The 23,029-nt window shown below is 44.0% G+C and overlaps 2 protein-coding genes across 5 annotated transcripts in view; one reads left to right on the top strand and one right to left on the bottom strand.

Annotated features, from left to right (window-relative positions):
• ZC3H7B (zinc finger CCCH-type containing 7B) overlaps nt 1-2,403 on the bottom strand; it is a 45,961-nt gene extending 43,558 nt beyond the window's left edge. The window contains exon 1 of one of the 2 annotated variants that reach the window (XM_052667935.1): nt 2,181-2,403. The gene's annotated coding sequence lies outside the window, so the exon portion shown is untranslated. Of the gene's footprint in view, nt 1-770; nt 1,172-2,180 lie in introns of those variants that run through there. The other variant, XM_052667933.1, reaches the window with a different exon arrangement.
• Nucleotides 2,404-3,836: 1,433 nt separating this feature from the next.
• RANGAP1 (Ran GTPase activating protein 1) lies at nt 3,837-23,014 on the top strand. Of its 3 annotated transcripts, none has more exons than XM_052668009.1 (17): nt 3,837-3,948; nt 4,278-4,316; nt 6,673-6,809; nt 7,481-7,608; nt 8,510-8,569; nt 8,989-9,168; nt 10,219-10,353; nt 11,579-11,737; nt 11,920-12,033; nt 13,655-13,754; nt 14,461-14,545; nt 14,945-15,107; nt 15,588-15,701; nt 16,037-16,139; nt 17,842-17,930; nt 19,770-19,891; nt 21,903-23,014. In XM_052668009.1, the coding sequence occupies exons 3-17, from the start codon at nt 6,698-6,700 to the stop codon at nt 21,970-21,972; spliced, it is 1,734 nt and encodes a 577-aa protein (XP_052523969.1). In that variant the 5' UTR covers nt 3,837-3,948; nt 4,278-4,316; nt 6,673-6,697; the 3' UTR covers nt 21,973-23,014. The 3 variants fall into 3 exon arrangements, with proteins under 3 accessions (XP_052523969.1, XP_052523968.1, XP_052523970.1); XM_052668008.1 differs by having other exon boundaries at nt 4,278-4,320; XM_052668010.1 differs by lacking the exon at nt 4,278-4,316.
• The last annotated feature ends 15 nt before the right edge of the window (nt 23,015-23,029 follow it).

Genomic DNA, 23,029 nt, shown 5'->3' with positions numbered 1-23,029 from the left:
TAGCCAGGTTTCCCGGAAAACGGAAAAGAAGCCCAAACATACTCTTCCTCCTTCCCCATCCCCCCCCCCCCCCCCTCCCGCTTCAATAGAAACCACACATCTCCAGGAGTCCGGGGGGAGGGGGAGAGACTCTACGAAAAAGGGAAAATAAAATAAAAAATAACCTCTCGTGCTACCCGGAAGCTGCTTAAAACATTAAGAATTAAATACAAAAAATAAATACAAAAGCAGAACCTTCTCATTTGATAAACTTTACAAGCTCTAAGGAAGGTGCATTTGGGAAGCTGTTCCAGCTGAGCTTCTCCACTGTTCAGCGGGGCTTTTACCAAACAGGAGGGAGAGCTGCAACCCAAATACAGCCCCAAACGCAGCCCTGAAAGCTACGAGCCACGAGCACAATGAGCCCCAAGTTCTTAATACAAACCCAGGGGCTTTTCCCCTCGCTGTTCACTTTCAGATTACCATCACATTTTTTCCGGGGGGTGGGATTAGGATCTCTGACAATTATTTTTTTTGCAAGCCCCACATTTTTTGGCAGAAGCGGGGGGTTAGCTTCCGAATGTCGCCAGTATCATTTTCCCCCACTTTTTTTTTTTTTTGCAATTACACAACATTGCATCTATGCAGTCAGCATTGGAAACCTTTACTTTTTAATGAAGCGATGTCCAGATTTTCTCGTTTCACAAGTCCACCCCCTGTCTACATACACACATACACACACATAGCCATTCGGTTTAATAATAATAATAAAATAATCATAAAGGACTCACCTCTCCTCGGGTTCTCCCCCACACGCTACGTATAACTTTCCTCGATAAATGGTATTATATTACTAGAGGTATTATTAACGTATTATTACTATAAGTAATAATAACAGTAAGTGCTATTTAATTATAGGAGGGAGCATTCTGCTTGTGGATCGGCTGCCCCTGCAGCTCCCTCCATGTGCCTCCTGAGCTCTTTACTTTCATTTCCAGGTCTCTCGCTCTGCTCGCTCGCAGCCGCACCAGCAGAGAAAATGCCTCCCGCATATCCTCTGGGCCCTAGAGGCTACCGCTTCCCACAGCCTACATGCATGCAGCTTTCCCTCTTGGATGGTGCTGAGATTCTTTAAGTCGAATTAGGCTTAAAAAATAATAACAAAGCACTGAAATATTTGAAACTCTGTTCTTGATTTTAATACAATGTTGTTAATGATTTATTCAGTCTGGAATGCACTTACTGCATCCCACACTGCTGACGGCTTCCCTGAAAATACGATATATAAACATGAACCTTCCTGTAGAAATGAAAATACTGTGTGTATATATAAAATATTAATATTATTGCATTATATACTGTTGCATATTATACAAAAGACATATATGTAACTTACATGCACATAAAAATCTTCTGGAATTAAACAAAAAATTTTGGAATTAAATGCTTGGCTTGTTCTCATCTCAAACCCATCAGTGTTTCTGGAAAATGAACTACCCAGCCACAACACCCCACATAATAGCATCATGGGAAAAGGATGTTAACATAGAGGTACACAGATCACCTCGGATAAAGATTTCATCCCTCCCCGCCAGCAGCAATGTCTTTAACTTCAAATATTGCTCTGAAATGAGCATTATGCTTGGCTCCCAACCTTGCCTTGCTGATAAGATGGGTTCTCCACTCCTCAAAGACTTCTGCCTCCCATCAGGTCATAATTTCCAGACTGACACCAGTTTAAATTATCCCCCTTTTTCATATATAATCAGGGACATGTTTACTCCTCAGTGCCTCACTCCTCTATTTACCATGACCTAAAACAGCATCACTCAGTGATTTGCAGAAAAGCATCTCAGGTAATATTCAGGTGCGGATAGAAGGTATCATCCAAAACGTATTAAAACTCCTTAGGATTCAGAATGTTTTAATCAGAGTAGGAAATACTTGATACAGAGTAGGATTGGCTGCCAGCAGTCCTGTCAGCACAATAAACTGATAATTTACAAAATATAGACTGTGAATTGTATAATGTACCATACAACGTTGGAGGACATTGTCCTACTCTCTTCACAATATTTAATAACAATCTACTTTTTTTTTTTTTTAGATATTCATTATGTTGTCCAATACAACCTAAAGACTGACTACTCTGATTCAGGGATAGGACAATGCTTATTTTTGCTACCTGTTCAGCAGATTACCTCTTACTTGAACACCTCCAGGGATGGGGCACTGAGCGAGTCACAGAGGCCAGGATGCCTCCAACCATGCTCTCAGAGCTAAAAGGCAAGATAAAAACAGCTGGATGAGAGGAACAAGAGCACTTAGAAGCCAAGGAGAAAGCGGAACTAAACCATGATCTATTCACAATAAGGAGTTATCCTGGAAAAAACAATGTATTTTTATACAGGACAGCTTATACAACATTATTTTTCAAGATTGAGTTTCAGCAGTGTATAATCAATAGACAACAAGATATTATAATCACAATATAGTTGTATAATCAATAGATATCAAGATGTTATTATCACAATATAAACAAGAGAGTTAGGCAAAGTAGACAACGATAACAAAAAGAGAATAAGTGGAAGAGCTTATCCTTTGGCTGGGCTCACCACAAAACACCAAGAGAGGTGATCTCCAGAAGAGATCCTTCCCCACTGGCAGCCAGCTCTTAAATAGGTCTAGGAGGAGTGGAGCCTGGCTCCACCTCTTCCGGCAGCACAGGTGAATTGCCTTCAGCTGTGCTCCTCTGGCTGACTCATGGCTCGCCTCAGGTGATCCATCAGACAATTCCATGATTCTCTGTGATTCTATGAAAATTCTCATAATTTGGAAACATGGTTATCCAGGTCTTGTATTCAGTAGAGTCAAAATGCTGCAAATCTCTACTGCAAAATATGGCAGTGTCATAAAACTAACTTTAACATGTAAAGCTGTACTTGTAAGGAGAATTAATTTACCTATGCTGCAATGGCACAGCACACATTCACTGCACTATGTCTGCAGCCATGCAGGTTTTATCCCCGATCCTTTGGCTCAGCCAATATTTGGCAGAAAGAGGAAAGAATTGGATATATTTGATACAATCCTGCTTATTGCTTTAGACTGTGATGAATTGATAACAAGTGCCACATTTCTTGCTCATACAGTGGCAGTTGTGAAAGTAATGCCTCTTTATTTTATAATGTTGGCTTATGACATGAAAGGTGCACGATGGCGGTGAGACAGTAGAAGTTGAACCTTCCCACCAGTATCCTGCTGTGCGACGGGTAGCAGCAGAGGGGCAGTCTGACAAAATGGCATCTGACATGGAAGTGTGTATGAAGCAAAGTTGTGTCACTGAATTCCTGCATGCAAAAAAATTGCATCTGTTAACATTCACTGATGCTTGCTGGATGTTGATGGAGACCAAACAGATGCGAGCACAGCGAGCACACTGAGGAGGGGGTGGTGCCTCTCAGCAGCAAGTGACGGTGCAAATGGGGTGCAGATTGTTATGAGCATGGCATGCAGGCTCTTGTTCCGTGCTGGCGAGAACAGGCAGCCTAATGGTGGTGACTATATCGAAAGACGGCGTTTTGTCGCTGACAATTTGCTCTATCAAATAGTTCTACCGCAACAGACGGAAGCCCGTTCCTAGATTCAGGCCCCGTAGGGTTCCCCCACGCGAGGCACGCCGGGAATGCGCCCCTCCGCAGGACTCTATATCCCAGCATGCCCCGCGGCCTCGCCCACGAGCGCAGCTTGCGTCACTCCGGCGAGCGGCGTCACGCGCGGGGCGGCTCTCAGTGACGCAGCTCCTTGCAGCCAATGGGAGCGGGGAGAGCAAAACTGCCGGCTTTCAAATCCTCCGCCTCCGCCCGCCCCTCCCCCACCCGCTCCGGCGACAGCGACGGCGGCGTGAGGCGGCCCCGTGCCGGCGACACCTCGGCCCCTCAGCGACCCGCACCCGGCGGAGGCCCCGAGGTGAGATCGGGAGGCGCGGCGGCCGTCGGGGACCGCTGGGAGGGGGCTGTGAGGGAGCGGCGTCCCTCAGGACGTTTGTCACGACGCGGGGCCTCGTGAGGCGCGGGGACGGCTCCGCGCGTGGCCCGTGAGCCTTCGGAAACCCCACCCACAGCCGCCCTCTGCGGGCCGGCAGCGTGTGGGGACGTCAAGGGGCGGAAGGCAGCGAAGGGACCTTCCGAAGGGAGGGAGTGCGAGGAGGGTAACCTTGGGCTGTCAGCAGGCGCGTTTCCAGCTCCTGTTTTGTTAAGAGTGCTTAGTAACTCTGACATTTCAATGTTTGTCCAAAGGTTTTCTCGTGGAAGATCTGGTGGCATACGAGCCCTCGGGTAGGTAAGTGGTTGGGTGCGGCCGACGTGTGCGATGAAACACGCTGCAGGATGTGCTGGGGAGTTGGCGTGCTGGAATTAGGAACCTGTCACTGCTTATGAAATAGAAAGTAAAAGGAAATCTCAGGGAGAAGGAAAGGTGTGAGTAGGTCTGTCGGGTATAGGAGAACCTCATGGTAAATAGACCCTTGCTTTCATTTTGCCAACTGTATTCCGGGCTGCATCAAAAAGATCATGGCCAGCAGGGTGAGGGAGGTGATCCTGCACCTCTGCTCTGTGCTGTGAGACCTTCACCTGGAGTGCTGTGGCCAGATGGGGAGTCCTCAGTACAAGAGAAACATGGACCTGTTGGAGTATGTCCAAAGAAGGGCCACAAAATTGATCCGAGGGATGGAATGCCTCCTTGTGAGAGAGAAGATTGAGAGAGTTGGGGCTGTTCCGCCCAGAGAAGAAAAGTTTCTGGGGAGACTCAAGAGCAGCCTTTCAGTGTCTAAAGGGAGGATATAAGCAAGAAGGGAACAGACTCTTTAGCAGGATCTGTTCTGAAAGGGTAAGTGGAGATCGTTTCAAACTGAAAGAGGAAAGGTTTAGACTAGATATAAGAATAAAGCTGTTTTTGATAAGGGTACTTGATGCACTGGCATTGGTTGCCCAGAGAGGCAGTGGATGCCCCATCCCTGGATACATGCAAAGTCAGGCTGGAGAGGCTCTGAGCACCTTGATTGAGCTGTGGGTTCTTTGCAGGGGGGTTGGACCAGATGGCTTTTAAGGGTCCCTTCTAACGAAAGCAATTCTATGATTCAGACTGTTGGGTAATGAAGTATTATAAAGCTAAAGATTAAAGTTGGTGAACAGATTGACTGCTGGACCCTATCTAACTTCTGTTCCTTGTGGTAAAACCTTCATGGCTGGGGGACATCCTTGCATCTTCTCCTTTTTAATTGGATTGACAGAGATTGGGAGCATCCATTGCCTGTTGCACAATGTCTGTGACTTGGAATCAGTGCAGTGACTTATTTGAGCCTCTTTTTATCGTCAGCATCTACCTGAGAGGACAGTCATCCTCAAAAGATGGTGCTGATAAACCTTGGAGGTGTTTTATCTTCTATGTCCCAAATACTAAAGTTAATGAAAGCTGAAAAGAAGCTCTGCCCCGGGGAAGCTGAAAACAAATGCTTCAAAACAGCAATCCTTGGAATGGCAGCATGTGAATTTGCCATGGAAGAAGTAGCTCAGGACACAGACCTCAGTGGGTAAAGTGATGTGCACTATCTTTTGTGATAGGAAGGGGGTGATTCTTCTGGATTTCTTCGAACCCAGACAAACCATCAACTCTGACTGTTATGTTGTGATGCTGACTAAACTACAGGCTTGAACTTCCAGAATTGAGCCCAGAGAAGAAGGCAACCTTTTCCTTGCAATGCAGTAACATCAGGACCTGTACCACTTTGAAGGCCATAAAACACATTGCCAGTCTTGACTGGACTGTTCTACCACATCCACCCTATAGTCCACTTCTGGCACCTTCTGACTTCCATCTGTTTGAGCTGATGAACAATGGACTCTGAGGGCAACATTTTCATTTCATTTTCATTGCAGCGATGCTGTCGTAGCAGTTGTGAAGCAGTGGATCATCTCCACTGGTACAGATTTTTATGAGCATGGCACGTAGGCTCTGGTTTATCACTGGTAAAAATGCATAGCTAATGACGGTGCTTACGTTGAAAAACTGTTTTGTAGCTGAGAATTTCCTCTGTCGAATGGAGTTACTGTGTTCTTTGCATCTGTTGTAGTTTCCATGGAAATAAATAGGAGGCCTTACTTTCAGAATGAGCTGTGTACAACACACATGATTTTTCAGCAGCTCTGTGGTTCTGGAACTCTGCTGAGTTAGGAGCTACTGGGGATATTGCTGAAAAGGAAGAACAGTTGTGTTTGTTCTGTCTGGGTTTGGAGAACAGGAAAAAAGCAGCACGGCATGGATTACTAAGGGATGGGCATGGAGGAGAGGGAATATTACATCTTAATTATAGAAGTGTTGTGCACAAAGGCTAACATCTTAAAGTGGTCTTTTCCAGTAGCTTTAGCTATTGGTCATTTGGGAAGTGTAACAACTTCATCAAAACCCAAGTCACTTCAGTACTGGAAGAATCAGCACCGTCTGGCTGGCTTTGAAATGTTAATCTAGCTTGGTGGTTGTAAGCGAGCTATGGGGAAAACAGTAGTGACACTGAATACTCAATTAGGTATCTCAGGAAATAACACCAGCACGTTAGTGATTATAAAGATGATTGCTAATACAGATTATGTATTATAGTTTATCTTTTTGATGGTGACCATTTGTTTTAATTGACAGCTCTTAGCACTGGGAAAGCAGAAAAATGGCATCGGAAGACATCGCTAAGCTTGCAGAGTCGCTTGCCAAAACCAAAGTGGGTGGCGGACAGTTGAGCTTCAAAGGCCAGAGCCTTAAACTCAACACAGCTGAAGATGGTAAGAGAAAAGACACATTTAGACCAACATTTCTGCTACATGAAAAAACAGTATGTTCTTCAGAGATATTATTTGATCTACTGTCTACCATCTTTACTGACTCTAACGGTGGTGCTTTTTCTGTGCCATATTAATAGTGCAAAGCCACTGAAATTTGAGGAAAGAGTTTGGGTATGTCAGTGGCAGGAGAGAGACTGCAGCCTGCACCTTTGCTTTGAATAGGAGTATTCCAGAGTACAATTGTTCCACTCTGTCACATTTGCTAAACAGGCATCTATTTCTGCCAGTAAGTGGGAACTCATTCCTGTTGATGTGGCACCCATTGCCATCATATTTTAGGCCTTTGTCTTTATTGATGCCTGCATTGCTAAACTATGTGCTGAATGGCAGAGGAATCAAACTTATGCAGCCAACCTCACATTTGACAAAGTAATAATAGAAATAAATCATGAAAGGGGAGAGAGGGTGGTGGATGGAGGGCATTCTGTCTAGTGACCTGACACTGTAGCTGTGTTCTCCATTGCTGTTTCAGGATTGTTTCAGATAGTGTTACTCAGATGTTCTTGCTAAGTGTAGCGTTTAGCAAATACTTCTGCCTCACTGTGTTACTGTTATTGTGATATCTAAGATGGTAATCGCAAGGCCAACTGAATACTGTGTGTTTTTTCCAGCTGAAGAAGTGATCAAACAAATTGAGGAATTTGATGGCCTGGAAGCATTGCGTCTGGAAGGCAACACAGTGGGTGTGGAGGCAGCGAAGGTTATTGCTAAAGCCTTGGAGAAGAAGTCAGAGCTCAAGGTGAGACCTTCAAGTGGGTGGTGGGGGCAGGAAAAGTTTTGTAGAAACACTGAAGGCCAATCTGCACTCTTCTTTCTGGAGACTGCCTTGAGTTAGCCCCAAAGCTTACTTTGTTCTTCCAGTGATAAGAATAACCATATGACAATATAGCAGAACTTGGAGACTTTGGGATAGCGGGAGGAGCACTTCCTGTGTTCCTAACTGTTCCTATTCAAAAAGCTTCCAATCTTAAAGCTGGGAAGCTGTGCAAGAAAGAGCCTCTCTGTGGAGGCAACAACTGTAGACAAAGACCTGTGGCCACAAAACAAGTTCTAATGGCAAAGCTGGAGAATGGTCAAGTCTTCTGTGAGTGATGTTTCATACAGTACCTGAATAATGAAGGAATTGATGGAGGATACGCGCCAGAAGGTTTTTCTGTGTCCAAGCTGTGTTTCCCTACTATTCTTTCATCCTAATGTTAGAAGGATGCTGTGCTGCTAGAGGCACTGCTCTTTGCAGGAGAGGAGTATGAAACACTGATTCACCCACTTGTGGCTTTTCGAGTCAGTCAGATTGTTGAGCTCCATCCCTTAGTAAAATGCACTTATGTTCCAGTCTTTCAATTTCCTGCTGTTTTTTCCATTGGTAACTTTTTCAGCAGAAAAGAAGCCCAGCTCAAATGCAAGCAACAATTCTTGTATACTGTTATTTGCAATATGCATTATGGTGGCTTAATGTCCTTCCAAGAAAGCAGCTGTGGTATTAGTTGTCACTGTTCCTTAGCACAATCAAATGGCAAGGCCACAGCAGGCAACGTTAAGCTGTCCATACTAATGTAATGCATCTTGTATGTGTAAATTTCTGTACCATTGTGTCCTAAATATTTTTTTCATGGCTCCCATCTGCATGTTTCTTATTTTAGAGGTGTCATTGGAGTGACATGTTTACTGGGAGGCTAAGATCTGAGATCCCTCCTGCTTTGGTAAGTGAAAACTAGATCTGAGACTTCCGCCTCATATAACTTATCTTCTCACCTGCCATGCTTTTTGTGGGAGTGTATTTCTGGGACTTCGTTAGTGAGTTTTTCTCTGTATGTTAACACTAAGTGTCTCAGAATAAGTAATGTGTTTTTTAGCTCCTTCTGTATGAGCTGGAGAAGTATTTGGCCTAAAGAGATGAGACAGTTCTTCGTAACTTCCTTGCAGTTATCCTTAGCTTGCTTTGTGTGACTCCTGCTCTGGCTTTAGCTGTGGAGTTTTATTTCTCCAGGCAACTTTGCAGAATATCTTCAGAACAGAATTTTTTTTGCAGCATCACTGTCTCACCTCACCACTGCAGCACTGCTGTCAGTAACAGGCAGTCCTCTCTTTCCCCTCACCCCTGTCACCCGTTTCCCTGCAGATCTCTTTGGGGGATGCACTCATCACTGCTGGAGCCCAGCTGGTGGAGCTGGATCTGAGTGACAATGCCTTTGGGCCAGATGGTGTGCGTGGCTTTGAGGCGTTGCTGAAGAGCCCTGCCTGTTACACCCTGCAGGAACTCAAGCTCAATAACTGTGGCATGGGCATTGGTGGTGGCAAGGTAAAAGTGGTCTCTTTACTGGGGATGAGGTCAGAGCCAGGACTTGGTTTCAGACTTCCCTACGTAGAATCACAGGATGATTGGATTTGGAAGGGATCTTTGGTGATCATCTAGCCCAGCTCTCCTGCTCAAAGCAACCAGGCCAGCTTGCTCAGGGCTATATCTAGTCAGGTTTTGAGTATCTCAGAAGATGAAGACTTCACAGGCTCTCTGGATAATCTACCCCAGTGTTTGACAACCTTTGCAGTAAAAAAGTGTTTGGTTTGGTTGGTTTTTTTTTTGTTTGTTTGTTTGTTGTATCTGTGTTTTTTCAAATGGAATTTTCTCTGCATCAGTCTGTAACATTTGTTTGACACTGCCTTCTTTACGCCGCTTTCTTCCACGGCAACCCAGTAGGCTTTCTTGGCTGCAAGTGTATGGTGCACTTCATCAGAATTCCCAATTGTTGTTTTTTTGTGTTGGTTTTTTTTTCACTACTAAGCTGTTTTGCTATTGTTTGGCAACCAGTATATATTTCTACACTGGGCTGTTTCTCCCCAGGAGCTAGAACTAGTGTTGTCCTTTGATCTTCATGAGAATCCTCCTGTCCCACTTCTCCAGTCTGTCATGATCCCTTCCCTCTGTGTTCATACTGACAAATTCCTGAAATATAATAATTTCCATGGTAGGAAAACAGGTCTGTCTTAAACTTTAGATTCCATGTCAAGAGAACTAAAATCCTTGGAGATGTGAGAAAACCAAGCCTAGCACTGAAGGGTGTCTATTTGGTGAAGCAGAAAAGCAGGACTGACTGTCATTATTACCCATTCATTTACATATTTATTAACCAAATGTTAGTGGGATCGATGTATTTTACTGCAAAATCATCTCTTCTGTCCTAGGGACTTTATGTGCAAGTGTTGCAGTAGCAGTTTTCTTGTGTAACTTATTGTAGAAGCAAGTGTATTTTGTCAGTGTCTGAAGTATTATTGCTTGAGAATTGGATACACAAAACGTTTGGCGTTCACAATGAAATGGTGAGGCTGTATAAACTACTTCTGCTTCCTTTAGATATTGGCTGCTGCCCTGAAAGAATGTCACAGGAAATCAAGTGCCCAGGGCAAGCCTCTTGCTTTGAAGATATTTGTGGCTGGCAGAAATCGTCTGGAGAATGATGGTGCCACTGCGCTGGCTGAAGCCTTTGGAGTAAGTATCAAACCAGCTCTTGTCAGCAAGTGGGAGCAAGGTATATTTAAGTGTTGATGGTAGAGGTAGCACATAGCACTCGCAGGGCTTGCCATGGCTTGGAAACAATGGCTGGCTATCAAGTCACTTGAAGTAGCAATGCTGCTGAGACTGGAATCTTCAACGGGTGTGATTAGAATGGATGGCTGAATGTTTCTGTGACTGAGTTTCCAAGCATGTAACTAGTTGCTGTGTCAAGTAGGAGAAATAGGTATGTCCTTAGTAAATTCTTGGTCCTATTCCTTCTCCTTCCTTTGTACTAATGGACGTTGTCTGGTGCTGGGATAGGTGGAGCAAGTGATTAGGTACTAGTGATTTCCTTGCTTAGTTGTTCAGTCAATTGGCAGGAGCAACCTGCTGTTTTTGCTGGCATCAGCCTGTGACATCTCAACTTTTCTAGCTGTCTCTGATCAACTTCCATTTTCACCAGAGGAAGAGAGGTCTCTGTGGTTGGTGCCACCTACATCTCTTTGCTTTCCTCCACTGCTGCTAAAAATGTCTTCTGAGTGATAATGCATATTGTAAAATGTATTAATGATGATTTTGCAGTTTATAGGTTGCTCTTTTTTTTTATGGAGGTCTTTCTGGATTGACTAACTGGTAATCATAGCAAAAACAAGACTTAGGTACTTGAGGGGCATGTAACAAAGCGATTCAAGAGGAACTGAGACTGAATGACTATAAGAATTGGATGAATTACTGTGTTTTGTGACATGCACGTGGGACCTTGCATTGTTGGTGGGCTGTCTTTTGGTGGGCCGTTGTGGCGTTAGCTGGGTGTTGGTGAGTGGGTAGCATTGCAACTAATGTATTTTTCTTCTCTTCTGACATAGTAAATAGCTTTTATCTCAACCCATGAGTTAATATAATAAAATATAGTAGCTAACTAGTGATTTTTTTTTTTCTTTGTTTGAGGGTTGAACCTCAAACTGAGAACTCTTGTTTTGAGGTATCTAGAATAGACGTACTAGCAGGGAGCTACCCATAACTTATTAGATGCTTGCCACAAGCCATATATTTCACTTAGATTTGTGATAGAATTGCTGCTAAGTAATTCTGTGTAGAAGAGCTAACGGACTTCTTAATTGCAAGTAGATTTTGAGCAAAAAAAAAAAGTGGAGTCCTATATTCTTCAGTTGAAATGCGTCTTCTAACAGCCTTTTTTTGTATCTGCATCCTTTCGCAGATCATTGGGACTCTAGAAGAGGTCCATATGCCACAGAATGGAATCAACCATCCTGGCATCACAGCACTGGCCCAGGCCTTTGCTATCAATTCATTGCTTAAGGTTATAAATTTGAATGACAACACCTTCACAGAGAAAGGAGCTGTGGCCATGGCAGAGGTGAGTTGTTCCAAGCGGTTGATTTGTCTTCTACCTCCCCGTCTCTTCAAATGTAGTCAGTCAGCATCAGCCTGTGGCTTGGTGCAGCCACGTACCACAATGAGGTGGGAAGGATGGCCTTCCAGAAGTGATATCGCATTTGGTTTGTATGTCTGTACCGTCAACTTTGTGTTGTCTTGCAGACTCTGAAAGCACTTCGGCAGGTTGAAGTGATCAACTTTGGAGACTGCCTGGTGCGTTCCAAGGGTGCTCTTGCCATTGCTGATGCTCTTAAAGAAGGACTTCATAAATTAAAGGTACTGCCTTCTGCTGTTCAGCTTTGAGTCTCTTTTGAAAATGACTTATTTTCTGTTACCTGGCTTCGTGTCCATTCTCCTACTGCTACTGATTACTTTAAGGTGGCTTTCTCCTCAGTGCAGCTCTGTGCCTGTAACTGAAAGCGATGAAGTTGTAGATTAGTGGCATCACTACATCCATGTGAGACTGTTCTGCGTGAAGGTATACCAGTAATCTGATTAGGTCCCACTTATGTTTTTTAAGCTGCTGGTTCAGCTTAGCAGTTGCTCTTCAGAAAGTCTAATAATGGAAGTATCTGCTTTTAGAACCCCTGAGAGTCATGAGAGCAGACTGAGATATCTCTCTTCCTGAGTATCTTGTGATCTCTACATCATTTCAGTGTTGATACAGTTGTTGCCTTTTCTTGTTTTGGGGGATGTATCAAAGGTTCAAACAGTTGGTTTTTTTGTTTCACTTTCTGTATCAGTATTTAAATTTCACTGGCATTGGACTTAGGCCTTTGTGAAATGTTGTCAAGTCAGTAATATAAGTGAACTAGAATCTCTAGATACACCTCTCTAGGGTCACAGCTGCACTGGGACAGATGCTGAACACAATTCCCATTTTTGGAAGCTTACAGATAAAACCAAAAATTCAGCACTGCTGCAGTGCTAATGTTTATCTATGTGTATGAATCTGGTACAGTAAGAATTAGGTGCCTTCTGTTGTGAGATCCTTTCCTCAAGCTTCTGCTGGTTCCACCAGAACTTATTTCTGAGTTTCCCAGGTAGGCTTAAGTAAGGATTGTAATGAGACTTTCTGTGTGAACAGTTGGAAATTAAACCCTGCTCTTCCAGAGCAGAAATGGTTAAGGGAGAGTAGTATGAAGCAATAGTAACTGATTCACTGTGTTCAAGAACAACTTCCCTTCTGTTGTTAATATTAAATCTCAGGAAAGGATTGCAGAACACTATGTGAAATGGTGGGGGATGGTGTAGTTTGTCTTTAGGAGGCTGTAACTTGAAATGTAAATACTAAAAGGCAGATGTGCATTTCGTTCAGTATAGCAGCTACCGTTCCTCAGTAAAACTTGAAGTGTGAATTGTGTGACTGGTAGCTGGGCTCTGCTGGTGTAGAATGTGCTTAGAAACAAAAATCTTCAATTTCTGGGAGAAGGTAACACAACAGGGCAGTCTGTGCTACCTGAGCAGACTGGACATGCTGCTGAATCCCAGGGCAGCATGAGAGGACGAGAGGAAATTAAAGAGCTAACGTGCCTTTCTTCCTTTAAGTGGTTCCACAATTCCTCCCCTTGGTTCTCTAAGAAGTGCTTCTTGAGTAGGTGAAAGTCTTCAACCAGCTGATTGCTAAGGGCTGGAACAGGTGCTACCTTTTAAGGGAGCAGTCATAATAGTGTGTGGTCTTTGTGGCTGTTTAACTTATGTGGTTGCTTTTATTATGGTATGTTTCAAAATACTTTGTTTAAATGAGGCAGAGAAATGTCACTTCCAGTTAAAAATCTGTTTTTCCTAAGGGCCTTTTCAAATTAGAATCTTTCCAGAAAGCTTGTGAGCGTGTGAAGCTTATGGGGATGATAGATATTACAGGAACAATGTAAACAAGTGGTTTTTTGCTTCTTAGGAACTGAATTTGTCCTTCTGTGAGATCAAACGAGACGCTGCTCTGTCTGTAGCTGAAGCTATTGAAGATAAGGTAGAGCTGGAGAAGCTGGATCTCAATGGTAAGTAAGCTTGCTAGGTAAAAGCACATGTAGTCTGACCCCAACTAGAAACCACTAGAAAGAGTGGTTACAGGATCACCCGTGCTGGTGTTACAATATCTGGCATTTAAAAAATGGTTATGTGGGAGTAGCTGAGGTTGGGTGATGCTGGGACAGAAGTGGTTAGATTCTGAAGGCAGTCTTAAGATGTGAACTCAGGCAGTTGTTAGAGTTCAGTAGTTTCAGTACATCCCATAAGGTAGAAGGATGGGAGTGACACCTGTAGCTGTTCTCAACACAACTTTTAAAAACTGTTCAGGGTGATCTTAGATACTTCAAAATTGTAAGTAAAAACTTCTGTGCGGATCTCTACAGAGGAGTTGGAGACTTTGACCACTGTGGGCTTTTGCCTTTCGTACCCAAGTCTGCATTTCAGAACTGCTGGGACTAACAGCTGTTTACAGAGCTAGCAGGAAGTTTCTCCAAGACTTTCTGAACAGCAGAGGCTTTTGTCTGTCTCCAAGTGTTGTGTAATGCTTCTGGAATCTGTTAAACAGCTGTTTGATTCCAATGACTGAAGTCTGCATTGCCGCCTCCAAGCCTTGATGTAGAAATTACTGATATTATTTTTTAACTTAAACAGATATAGATAAGAAGCTGTAACAATGTTCCCAAGAACAAGCTTGTGTGCATCTTTTGAATGTATTCCCTTTTTCCCTGGATGCAGGTAACTGCCTGGGTGAAGAGGGGTGTGAGCAACTGCAGGAGATCCTTGAAGGCTTCAATATGGCAACTGTGCTGGGATCGTTGAGGTAAGAGGGCACCAGAATTTAAATGAGAAGTTTTCTACCAATTTTTATTAACAGTTACTTTGTTTAAGGTAAGAACTGTAACATCAACTGTAATTGCAGTTGGATGTTGGTCTGAGTGCAGTGTGGAGTGCTGTAACATAAGCAGGATAAGCCTTGTACACTATTTTCATTGATAGAATTAATTCGGTGTCAGTTACTGACTACATTTTTTGCTTACCACTGTCAACTGGATGGCTGAAGTCTCGGGTGGCCTCCTAATGTGTTGTAGTGAAGGCATACTTCTTGCACTGAGTCTTGAGGAGAGGCTGCTTTTTTGTTCTTGGAAAAGAAAAATTGAATACCAGCATATAGGAATTGCAAGTATGTGATTAATGGAATATGTGAACTCTCTAACTTTAGTGATGATGAAGGGGAAGAGGAGGATGAGGAGGAGGAGGAGGAGGAAGAAGAAGAAGAAGAGGAAGAGGAAGAAGAAGAGGAGGAGGTGGAACAGCAACAGCTGAAGGAAAGAGGACAGGGAGAACAGGACTCAATGACTCCTAAGAAAATAATTAGTTCACAGGTAAGTTTACTTCAGGATACGTTTGTTTACTGTCTGGAGAAGAGCTGAGGAGGATACAAGATTTAGAGAGAGTTTGCAGTGCTGGCAGTAATTCACATTCCTGCATGGACTGGCTCTGTGGTAACAGGCAGGGAGATAGCATGCAGAAGGTGAAGAAAATGGGTGACTTGGCAAGCTGTTTTGTTAAAGGCTGCGTGTGCACACATGTAGTGGTACAAACTGAACAGCCAGTGTGACAGATGTGGGTGGAAAAAGTCTCCCCATCTTCAGAGTGTGGTAAGAACCTTGCATGTGCGCTGCCATGCAGTCGTGCTAGAATATTGTGTCTGTTTTACCTCTAGCTTCATTCCAACCTTGAATAGTTTTAAAGTAAAACAAATTCTGACCTGATGTGCCTTTGCAAGTCAGATCTGTGTGCCTTTGCTGTACCAATTTATTTGCTTTTAAGAGTAAACTTGAGATGGATTCTGCGTGTTTCAGGATTCAACTCCCGTGCCGTCTCCTCCTGTGGATGTTGCCACATTCCTTGCTTTCCCATCACCTGAGAAGCTGCTGCGGCTAGGGCCAAAGTGTTCTGTGCTGATAGCTCAGCAGGTAGGTGAGCCTGTGGTTTGCTGCACTTGACTCTTTCTCAGGATCACTAATCCCGAGAAGTGCTAACTTTCTCTCAGTCCTAGACTTGCTGCTTCTCCCTAGTTCCTCCCTGAGGAACCTTGTGGAAGCAGGTGGTGCATTTAATACTTGCACAGGCACCCTAGGTGTTTTACACAGAGTAACTTTGTTTCATAGTGTTGCTTATGTCTTGTAGTGGGGCCAAGGCAAAACTGATGTCAGTCAGCTGGAGGCTGTATTTCTTGTCACTGCTGTTGGCAGAGATCTAGCTTCTCTATTTGGCTACCACTTCTTTTTTTTTTCTCCTTGCCTTTCAGACAGATACATCTGATGTAGAGAAAGTAGTTACAGCTCTCTTAAGGATATCTTCAGTCTTCAAAGATGAAGCCCCAGTAAAAACAGCAGTGCATGAAACAACAGGTGACAATCTTTCTTCACTTAAGGATGAGATGCAGTGCAAAGCAAAGGAAGGCCTTTGTGAGCTGGGTATTCAATTGGTTGACTCTGGTAGCAGGAAACCCCAGATTACAAAGTACCAAGCTGTGACATGCTGTTTTGTGGAGTGGAAGTAAAGGCTTGTTCTAAATGAAAGAAGTCTTATGCTTCTAAAGTTTGATGAGGAGTGTCCCTTGTTGCTGTCTTCGTGGTCGTGTGTTGCCCTTACCTGAATCTCCTTGATGCTGTGCTATCAATAGCCAATAGTTCTGTGTCTCTCAAGATCAGGTTGTTTTTTTTGTTTTTTTTTTTGTTTTTTTTTTCCAAGGCTGCTCATTTGAAAAGTACAGGAAGTAGCCTTCCAATTTAGTTTTAAGAGAATGTAAAGAGAGATCTCTTATCTAGTGTACCTCTTTATTAGTTACAATTAGTTATTGAGGCACAATAGGTACTGTAAAACAAGGGACTGTTTCTCACTGTACAGCACAGAATGGGTAGGTTTTATTTGTGAGTGTACTAATAGCATCCCTTCATTTTCTCTTTGAGAAACTGAAATTCCAAACAACACCTGTGCACTTTGACCACTTGCTTTCATCTTTTTTCCAAATGATGCAGCAGTACAGTTTCCCCATCCGTGAGTTACCTATCAGTACTGTGCAAAATAAATGGATCCATTGGTTTTAAGGCCATTTAGAGTGATTTATTTGAAACAAGTGTGTGTTCCCTTAGTTAGCATTTTCTTAGTTTGGAATACGTAAGCATGGTGAGACTTAGCTATTGTCTGTAAAGCAGTAAATTAATACAGAGTTAACTGGAGTGGTGTGTGGGTCCAGGCAGCCAAAAGTAATCTGTTGGCATTTCACTGAGTGTGTGCCAGCCTTGACTGCTGCCCGTTGTGAGTTGTGTCCCACAAAAAATGGCGTGCAGGATGCATGCATTGCCTGAAGCATGCTGTGCATGTATTACCTTGACACCAGAGCTCTTCCTTACTACTCCTGCTTTGTAGGGAAAAGCAGTACCTAGTAATTGCTTTCCTTCCAGAAGAGTAACTGTGAGTTGATGAGGAGGTCCCTAGCGAATGACCCGCACTGCTCTGCAGCTGCTGTAGTGGGTTGTGTTCACTCCAAGAAACTACAACAGTCAGAAGTCAAGATTGTGCCTTTTTTACCTTGTAGACAAGAGAAGATAAAACACTGGTTTGCCCACAGCTAGCAGCAGTATATGGGTCCCAAGGAAGCCTAGGGAACAACTGAACAAAAGGAATGAGAATACAGTGAGAACTTGGCTTCAAAAGAAAGGTGAAATCTTGCTGGCCTTTACATCTCAAGCTTTTAGGTCTACTGCTCTACTTCAACTGATGACGTTTATATGTACATATGCACATGTGCTTCATAGTACAAATACACTGAGTAGAACATCTCGTGGTGCATAGGATAGAGATCAAGCTACACTTGAAACTTGGCCATAAGATTTTGTGCTATTATTTTTTCCACTTAAATCCCAGTATCAGGCCTTACACTTAAGGACCAGATCTTCTCTGTCTTGGTTTCAGAGATTCTACCTAATCCTGGGCACATTACCTCTCAAAATTCCTTCAACAAATGGTGGAAATGGTCGGTTGTGATCTTAAACTTTTTTTACAGAGTCCCTTTCTGTATTGTTTTCATGTGATGCATTTCCTTTTTAGATGCCTTGATGAAAAAAGCTTTCTCTTCCGCCACGTTTAATTCAGATGCGTTCATCACAAGACTCTTGATCCACATGGGGCTACTTAAGGTGAGGAAGCAGGAAAGAGTTAAGTTATGGTCTGCTTAGGCTGTTGAAAACCGGTTGGGCTTGGGGTAATTATGTTACCATGGAAACAGCTGGGTGCCTGTGCATGCCTAATGCCCGGGGACAATAGAAGTCTGCACTGCCGGCAAAAATTGCAAGATTGCATTAGGATGAAGATGGTGTCAGCAATTTGTACCTCTTCTGTTTTCTGTGCTCTGAATTCCCAGACGTCCCTTAAAGGTAGGGAGGGTCGTGCTGCTGGTCTATAGGCTCTTCCAGATGTCTAATTAAAAAACAAACAAACCCTTTGTCCAGGTGTCTGATGTGCAATATTGTTATTAACCATGGTCCTTTAGGGCATCTTATAGTAGCACGTCTCAAACAAATATCCAACTTCTCATGTTTGATCAGTAGCATTTAACTTCTCTCCACGTCACTCTAGTGTTAAATACATCTTTATATGGAATAGACTTCCTCCCAAGAGACGGTGGGAGCCTGCAAACTGCATCAGAATACCTGTAGCATTGCCTTCAGTGAGATACCTTGGGGAGAGTTTCTGTCTGCAGACTTCAATATTTTTGCCTACTAGGGCTGCAAGGATCATTTCTTCTCAAGACCTGGAAACTGAAAATGGAAGCTTGGGCCAAAATGATTCTAAGCTGCAGAATGTCTGTATTCTAGCAGCCTCCTCTTAATTAAGTTTATGAATCTCCTTCTGCTAATATCCAGCTCAGGGAACAGAAGGCTGTTAACATGCTGGTCACATCCTTTGTGTCCTTAAAAATCCATTTAGCCCGTCCCTGTGTACATTCAAATGGGACCAAAAGTGAGCATCCCCTCTTCACAGGTCTACAGAACCCAGGATGGCTTTCTGCTCTGCAGAATGCTTGTTTTGGGCACTGCCACCTACCTCTTATCCCATCCAGAAAATAACAGATGTATGAAGCACTAAGCACAGACTCGTGCTCTGGAAAAGCTGTGGCAGGAAGTCGCGTGGATAATAATGGCCTCAGTAATCAGCCAACCAGTTGTTGTCACCTGTGGGGGACTGCTGATGAATTAGGCATGTGGGGAGAGGGAACAGCTTCATAACTTTCTGTCCCACATAAGTGGAAGCACGTGGGCAACAGATATCCTTAGCACCATGAAATATGAGGTCACATACCCAGAAACGGCTGTCTTGTTTCTGTCTACAGAATGAAGAGATTAAGAGGATAGCAGTGGAAAAATAAATGAAAACGGTAGGAAAGTTGGGGCATGTAGGTCAGTGTCATGTTAGGAGCAAGAAGAAATTCTGCATTGTGGTGTAAGCAGGAGGAGGAATGGTAATAACTTTACCTTATTCATGAGTGCGAGAGCAGTGCTGGGAATGGGGCATCAGGTTCTGGAGGCATCCCAACAAAGAGCTGGAGGTGGTGTAAAACTGAGCTACAGAATAATGCAAGAGAAAGTTGTGTAATTAAGGCAACTCAGTTCTTGATAAAATCAGATAGAATTCTGCAGGAGAGCACTTTGACACAGAGCCTCTGAGGTTTGGTTGTTCTGCTTGCATGTTCATTACTTCCTTTTCCCTACTGCTGATGCAATCAGTGACTAATATTTAAATGATATGTACTAGAGTACCCTCAACGTGGTAACATTCCAGATGTTGGTGCAGGGAGGCTATAGAGTTGGCCACCTTGGTCTTGAGGAACATCATGCTTAACCTTGTGAACAGCATTTACTACCATGTATGGGAGAATCTCATTCTACAGGGAGTTCATTGCCTTGGTCATCTGCAGTGAATCGGATAAAGCAGTGACTGCCTGATGCTTGATTTCCATCTTCTTGTCCTTTTCTCAGAGCGAAGAGAAGATCAAAGCTGTCCCGAGCCTCTATGGTATTCTTATGACTTTGAACCATGTGGTCCAGCAGGATTATTTCCCTAAATCCCTGGCCCCAGTTCTCTCTGCTTTTGTCACAAAGTGAGTATTGTACTCGTCATGCCATCTTCTTTCTCCGTGAGAGTTGGTGTAATGGAAGGTTAATAGCTTGCATGTAAGCTGCTCTGTTAAGGCCCACTAAGTACCTATTCTAAAATTAAGCATTAATAATTTGGCCCTCTATCTTTCTTACTCCAATACACAAGGTTTAGGTTAGCAAGTGTTAAACTTCAGGAAGAAGCAGAGGAAAACTGGCTCTGGAGCAGAGGGGAGAAATAGTCCAGCACTGTCTCAGTACCGAAAGCCACCTGAAATCCATTTGGCCTTTGGTGGCTGCCTGGTTCATCACAGACTGTGTGCCACGTAGGGTCAGGACAGCTTAGTGGGTTTCAGGAAAAGGCTTAAGCCTTCCTGATTTTCATTGGTGTGAGGAGTATGCAGAAGCTTGAAATCTTGTGCTGGTAAAGGGCAAAGGCCTCAAGTAGCTGTGGCTGGTACAAACCATGGGTAAGAGGGATTCAGCCAAATACTGATAGCCTTCTCTTAGCTCTGCTGGGATTAGAAGCAGGCTGTTATGAGCTGAGGATTTTTGCAGGTGGTGTGTCTGAAGCTGTGAAAGCTGATGCATAGCAGTGGCCTGTCCAGCAACCAGCCATGTTAACAGCAGTTCTAGAAAGTGAAACTATATTACTTCTGGACTACTCGTTCTCCTCTGTTTTGTAGCAGTGATGCTGTGGATAGTGCTGTCTATTAAAAAAAAATAATGAAACTGCAGTGTATGTGCTGGGAGCAGCATCCATCTTACTCTGCTGCTCTCTGTCCTTATTTTCTTTTCTGGACACAAGAGGGTGCTGTGATCCCACCTGTGCATCTGCATGATCCTGTAGGAGGAAGCAGTGTCCAGGGATGTCTGCCTGTCCTCTCGTCGCTCTCCAGAAGCTGTGGTGGTTTTTTGGGGGAATTTTTTAATTTTATTTTTGCAGCTCTGTGTTGTTGGATGGGATCACATTGCTGGTCTTTTTTCAACTGCCCGCCACAGAGCAACAGGCGACTGAATTCCACAGCAAGGGGGAAACTCCATAGTAGTGTTAGGGGAGGTTTGGTGTTAAGGGTGGAAGATGAGCAAGCTTGGCTGTGATCAGCACCAGCTTTTTAGTGTCTCTGCTCCCAGAAATGGGACACTGCCTAGATGCAATCAACCTGCACCCATGCAAACAGGGTTGGGTCTTCTGAACACGATGACTGAAATGCATGGAGGTTCAAGGCCAGGTTGGATGGGGCCTGGGCAGCCTGAGCTGGTGGACGGCAGCCCTGCCCATGGCATGGGGTGGGATTGGGTGGGCTTTGAGGTCCCTTCCAACCCAACCATTCTGTGATTCAATGAATCCCTCCCTGAGACTGAAAATAAACTGCAAATTGTGTCCTGCTATGTTCCTGAAGGTGTGGGACATTAAATGGCTTTTGTGGGGACAAAAGCAGTTGACTCTTCTCCAGGATATGATCTCAGGTACTTCAGGCCAACAGCAGGTTCTCTTGGCCTTTTCTGAAGCCAACAGATGCTCTTAGGCTCCAGGGTTACGCTGCCTCTTCTTGAAAGCGTAAGAATCCTGGAGGCTGAAGTTGGTGTTGGCTTGGTGAGAAAAGATGTGAACATAAGCAGCTTTGTCTCATGCATTTCAGGTGCCCTAAAAGCAATCTGTACGGAAAATTCCATTGCAGGGAGGGAAGGGGAATTCTCTTCCCACCTACTTCCTGCTGCCAAAAATGAGGCACAGGGCTGCAGGGAGAAGCAGTCTGCTGCCCATCTTTGTACCTCTGGATATAAATTTTCTGATTCTTGGCAACTCTCTCACTGTCTGCAATAGGGGAGAGAATTTTTACAGCATGTGCTGAATGGGAACCAGAGAACAGGGAGAGAACTGATGGGAAAATGTGTAGGCTGTTGCACATGCAAGCCCTGTGTATTTGAGATGGTGTTTATTTGGGCACTTAGAGTTTACTACAATGCAATTTTGAAGCTTTACTATTGTAAATAATTATTTTCTTCCTACAGACCAAACCGTGCTCTCGACTCCTGTTCCTTTGCCCGCCACATGCTTTTACAAACCCTCCACCAGCTGTGAGAGGCAGAGATGTGCCTTCTCTCCCTGTAGGACTGTCCTCAGCAGAGAACTCAGAGCTGCACAATGAAATCAGATCCTGGAGCCCACGCAGATGTGCTGTCTTTTTTTTCCTTTTTTTTGTTTTGTTTTGTTGCCCCTGTTGGAGGTCTGTCCTTCCTTCTGCTTTCATAAACTTGGGCAAATCCTGCTGATTTATTATTATTATTATTTTTAATATTGTTCTATTCCTCATGAAGTGACTCTCTGATCTGTGGGGCTGATGCTTACGCTCTGAGCTCAGCATGAACTGAAGAGTCTCTCTCCATTTCTGTAGCATTGGCAAGGGTGTGCCAAAATGAACACGGAGCTTGGAAGCGCCCTCATCAGGATCAACCCTTGCTGTCCATTTTATTTTATCAGACTGTGCAGGAGGACAGCTATGCTGCTGCTGCTTCTCCAGCCAGGGCCGTGCTTGACGTGCCCCCTGCCAGCTGCTGCTGGCTCAGAGGAGCAGGGTCTGCTCTCCATTGATTCTTCTTTTGAGTTTATTTCTTGAAGGTGCCGTGTGGCCAATCTGTATTTTAGGGTGTTGCTCCCCCGCTACTCTGGCTTGGAGTGTCTGTGTAGTGTGGCTGACCCGGGTGGCCATTGCTTAAGGGAGCAAGCATATGTTCATTGTAATTTTTTTTGTCACTGCCTGTGTAGTTTTCCTTTTCCCTCTCCTTTCCTGGCTAAATAGACTCGGTCTGGAAATGAATACAATCCATGAAGTCCATACGAAATGTGTTCCCTTTCTCCTTCAGTCTTACCTTTGGAACAGTGGGACTGTTCACATGTTTGAAAGCTGAGCACAGGTAAGAGCACAGAATTAGGGCAATGGTGGTGTTCCTCAGGTAGGGCAGCCCTTGTTCTTGCGCGGAAGGAGTAGCAGGAGGTACCCCATGCTCTACACTGAAGTTGGTTCACCTGCCTGCATGTTGGTGTCAACTACCTGCACTCGTCTTTTGGGCTTCTGAGAATCTACACCTCTCTTTAGAGTAATAAAAAGTAATAATTCCCTTCACTTGGCACTGATTGT

The sequence above is a fragment of the Tympanuchus pallidicinctus genome, unplaced genomic scaffold (assembly GCF_026119805.1).
Source record: "Tympanuchus pallidicinctus isolate F22 unplaced genomic scaffold, pur_lepc_1.0 scaffold8, whole genome shotgun sequence".
NCBI classification, from domain to species: Eukaryota; Metazoa; Chordata; class Aves; order Galliformes; family Phasianidae; genus Tympanuchus; species Tympanuchus pallidicinctus.
This window is presented reverse-complemented; position numbering and strand designations above follow the sequence as displayed.

What these genes read in the sequence shown, in the direction of transcription:
- RANGAP1 (XM_052668010.1), top strand. Translation starts at nt 6,698, where the DNA reads ATGGCATCGGAAGACATCGCTAAGCTTGCAGAGTCGCTTGCCAAAACC. An exon ending in ACTGTGCTGGGATCGTTGAG is followed by an intron (nt 14,546 to 14,944) that starts GTAAGAGGGCAC and finishes CTCTAACTTTAG; the next exon opens with TGATGATGAAGGGGAAGAGG. An exon ending in CTCTCTGCTTTTGTCACAAA is followed by an intron (nt 19,892 to 21,902) that starts GTGAGTATTGTA and finishes TTCTTCCTACAG; the next exon opens with ACCAAACCGTGCTCTCGACT.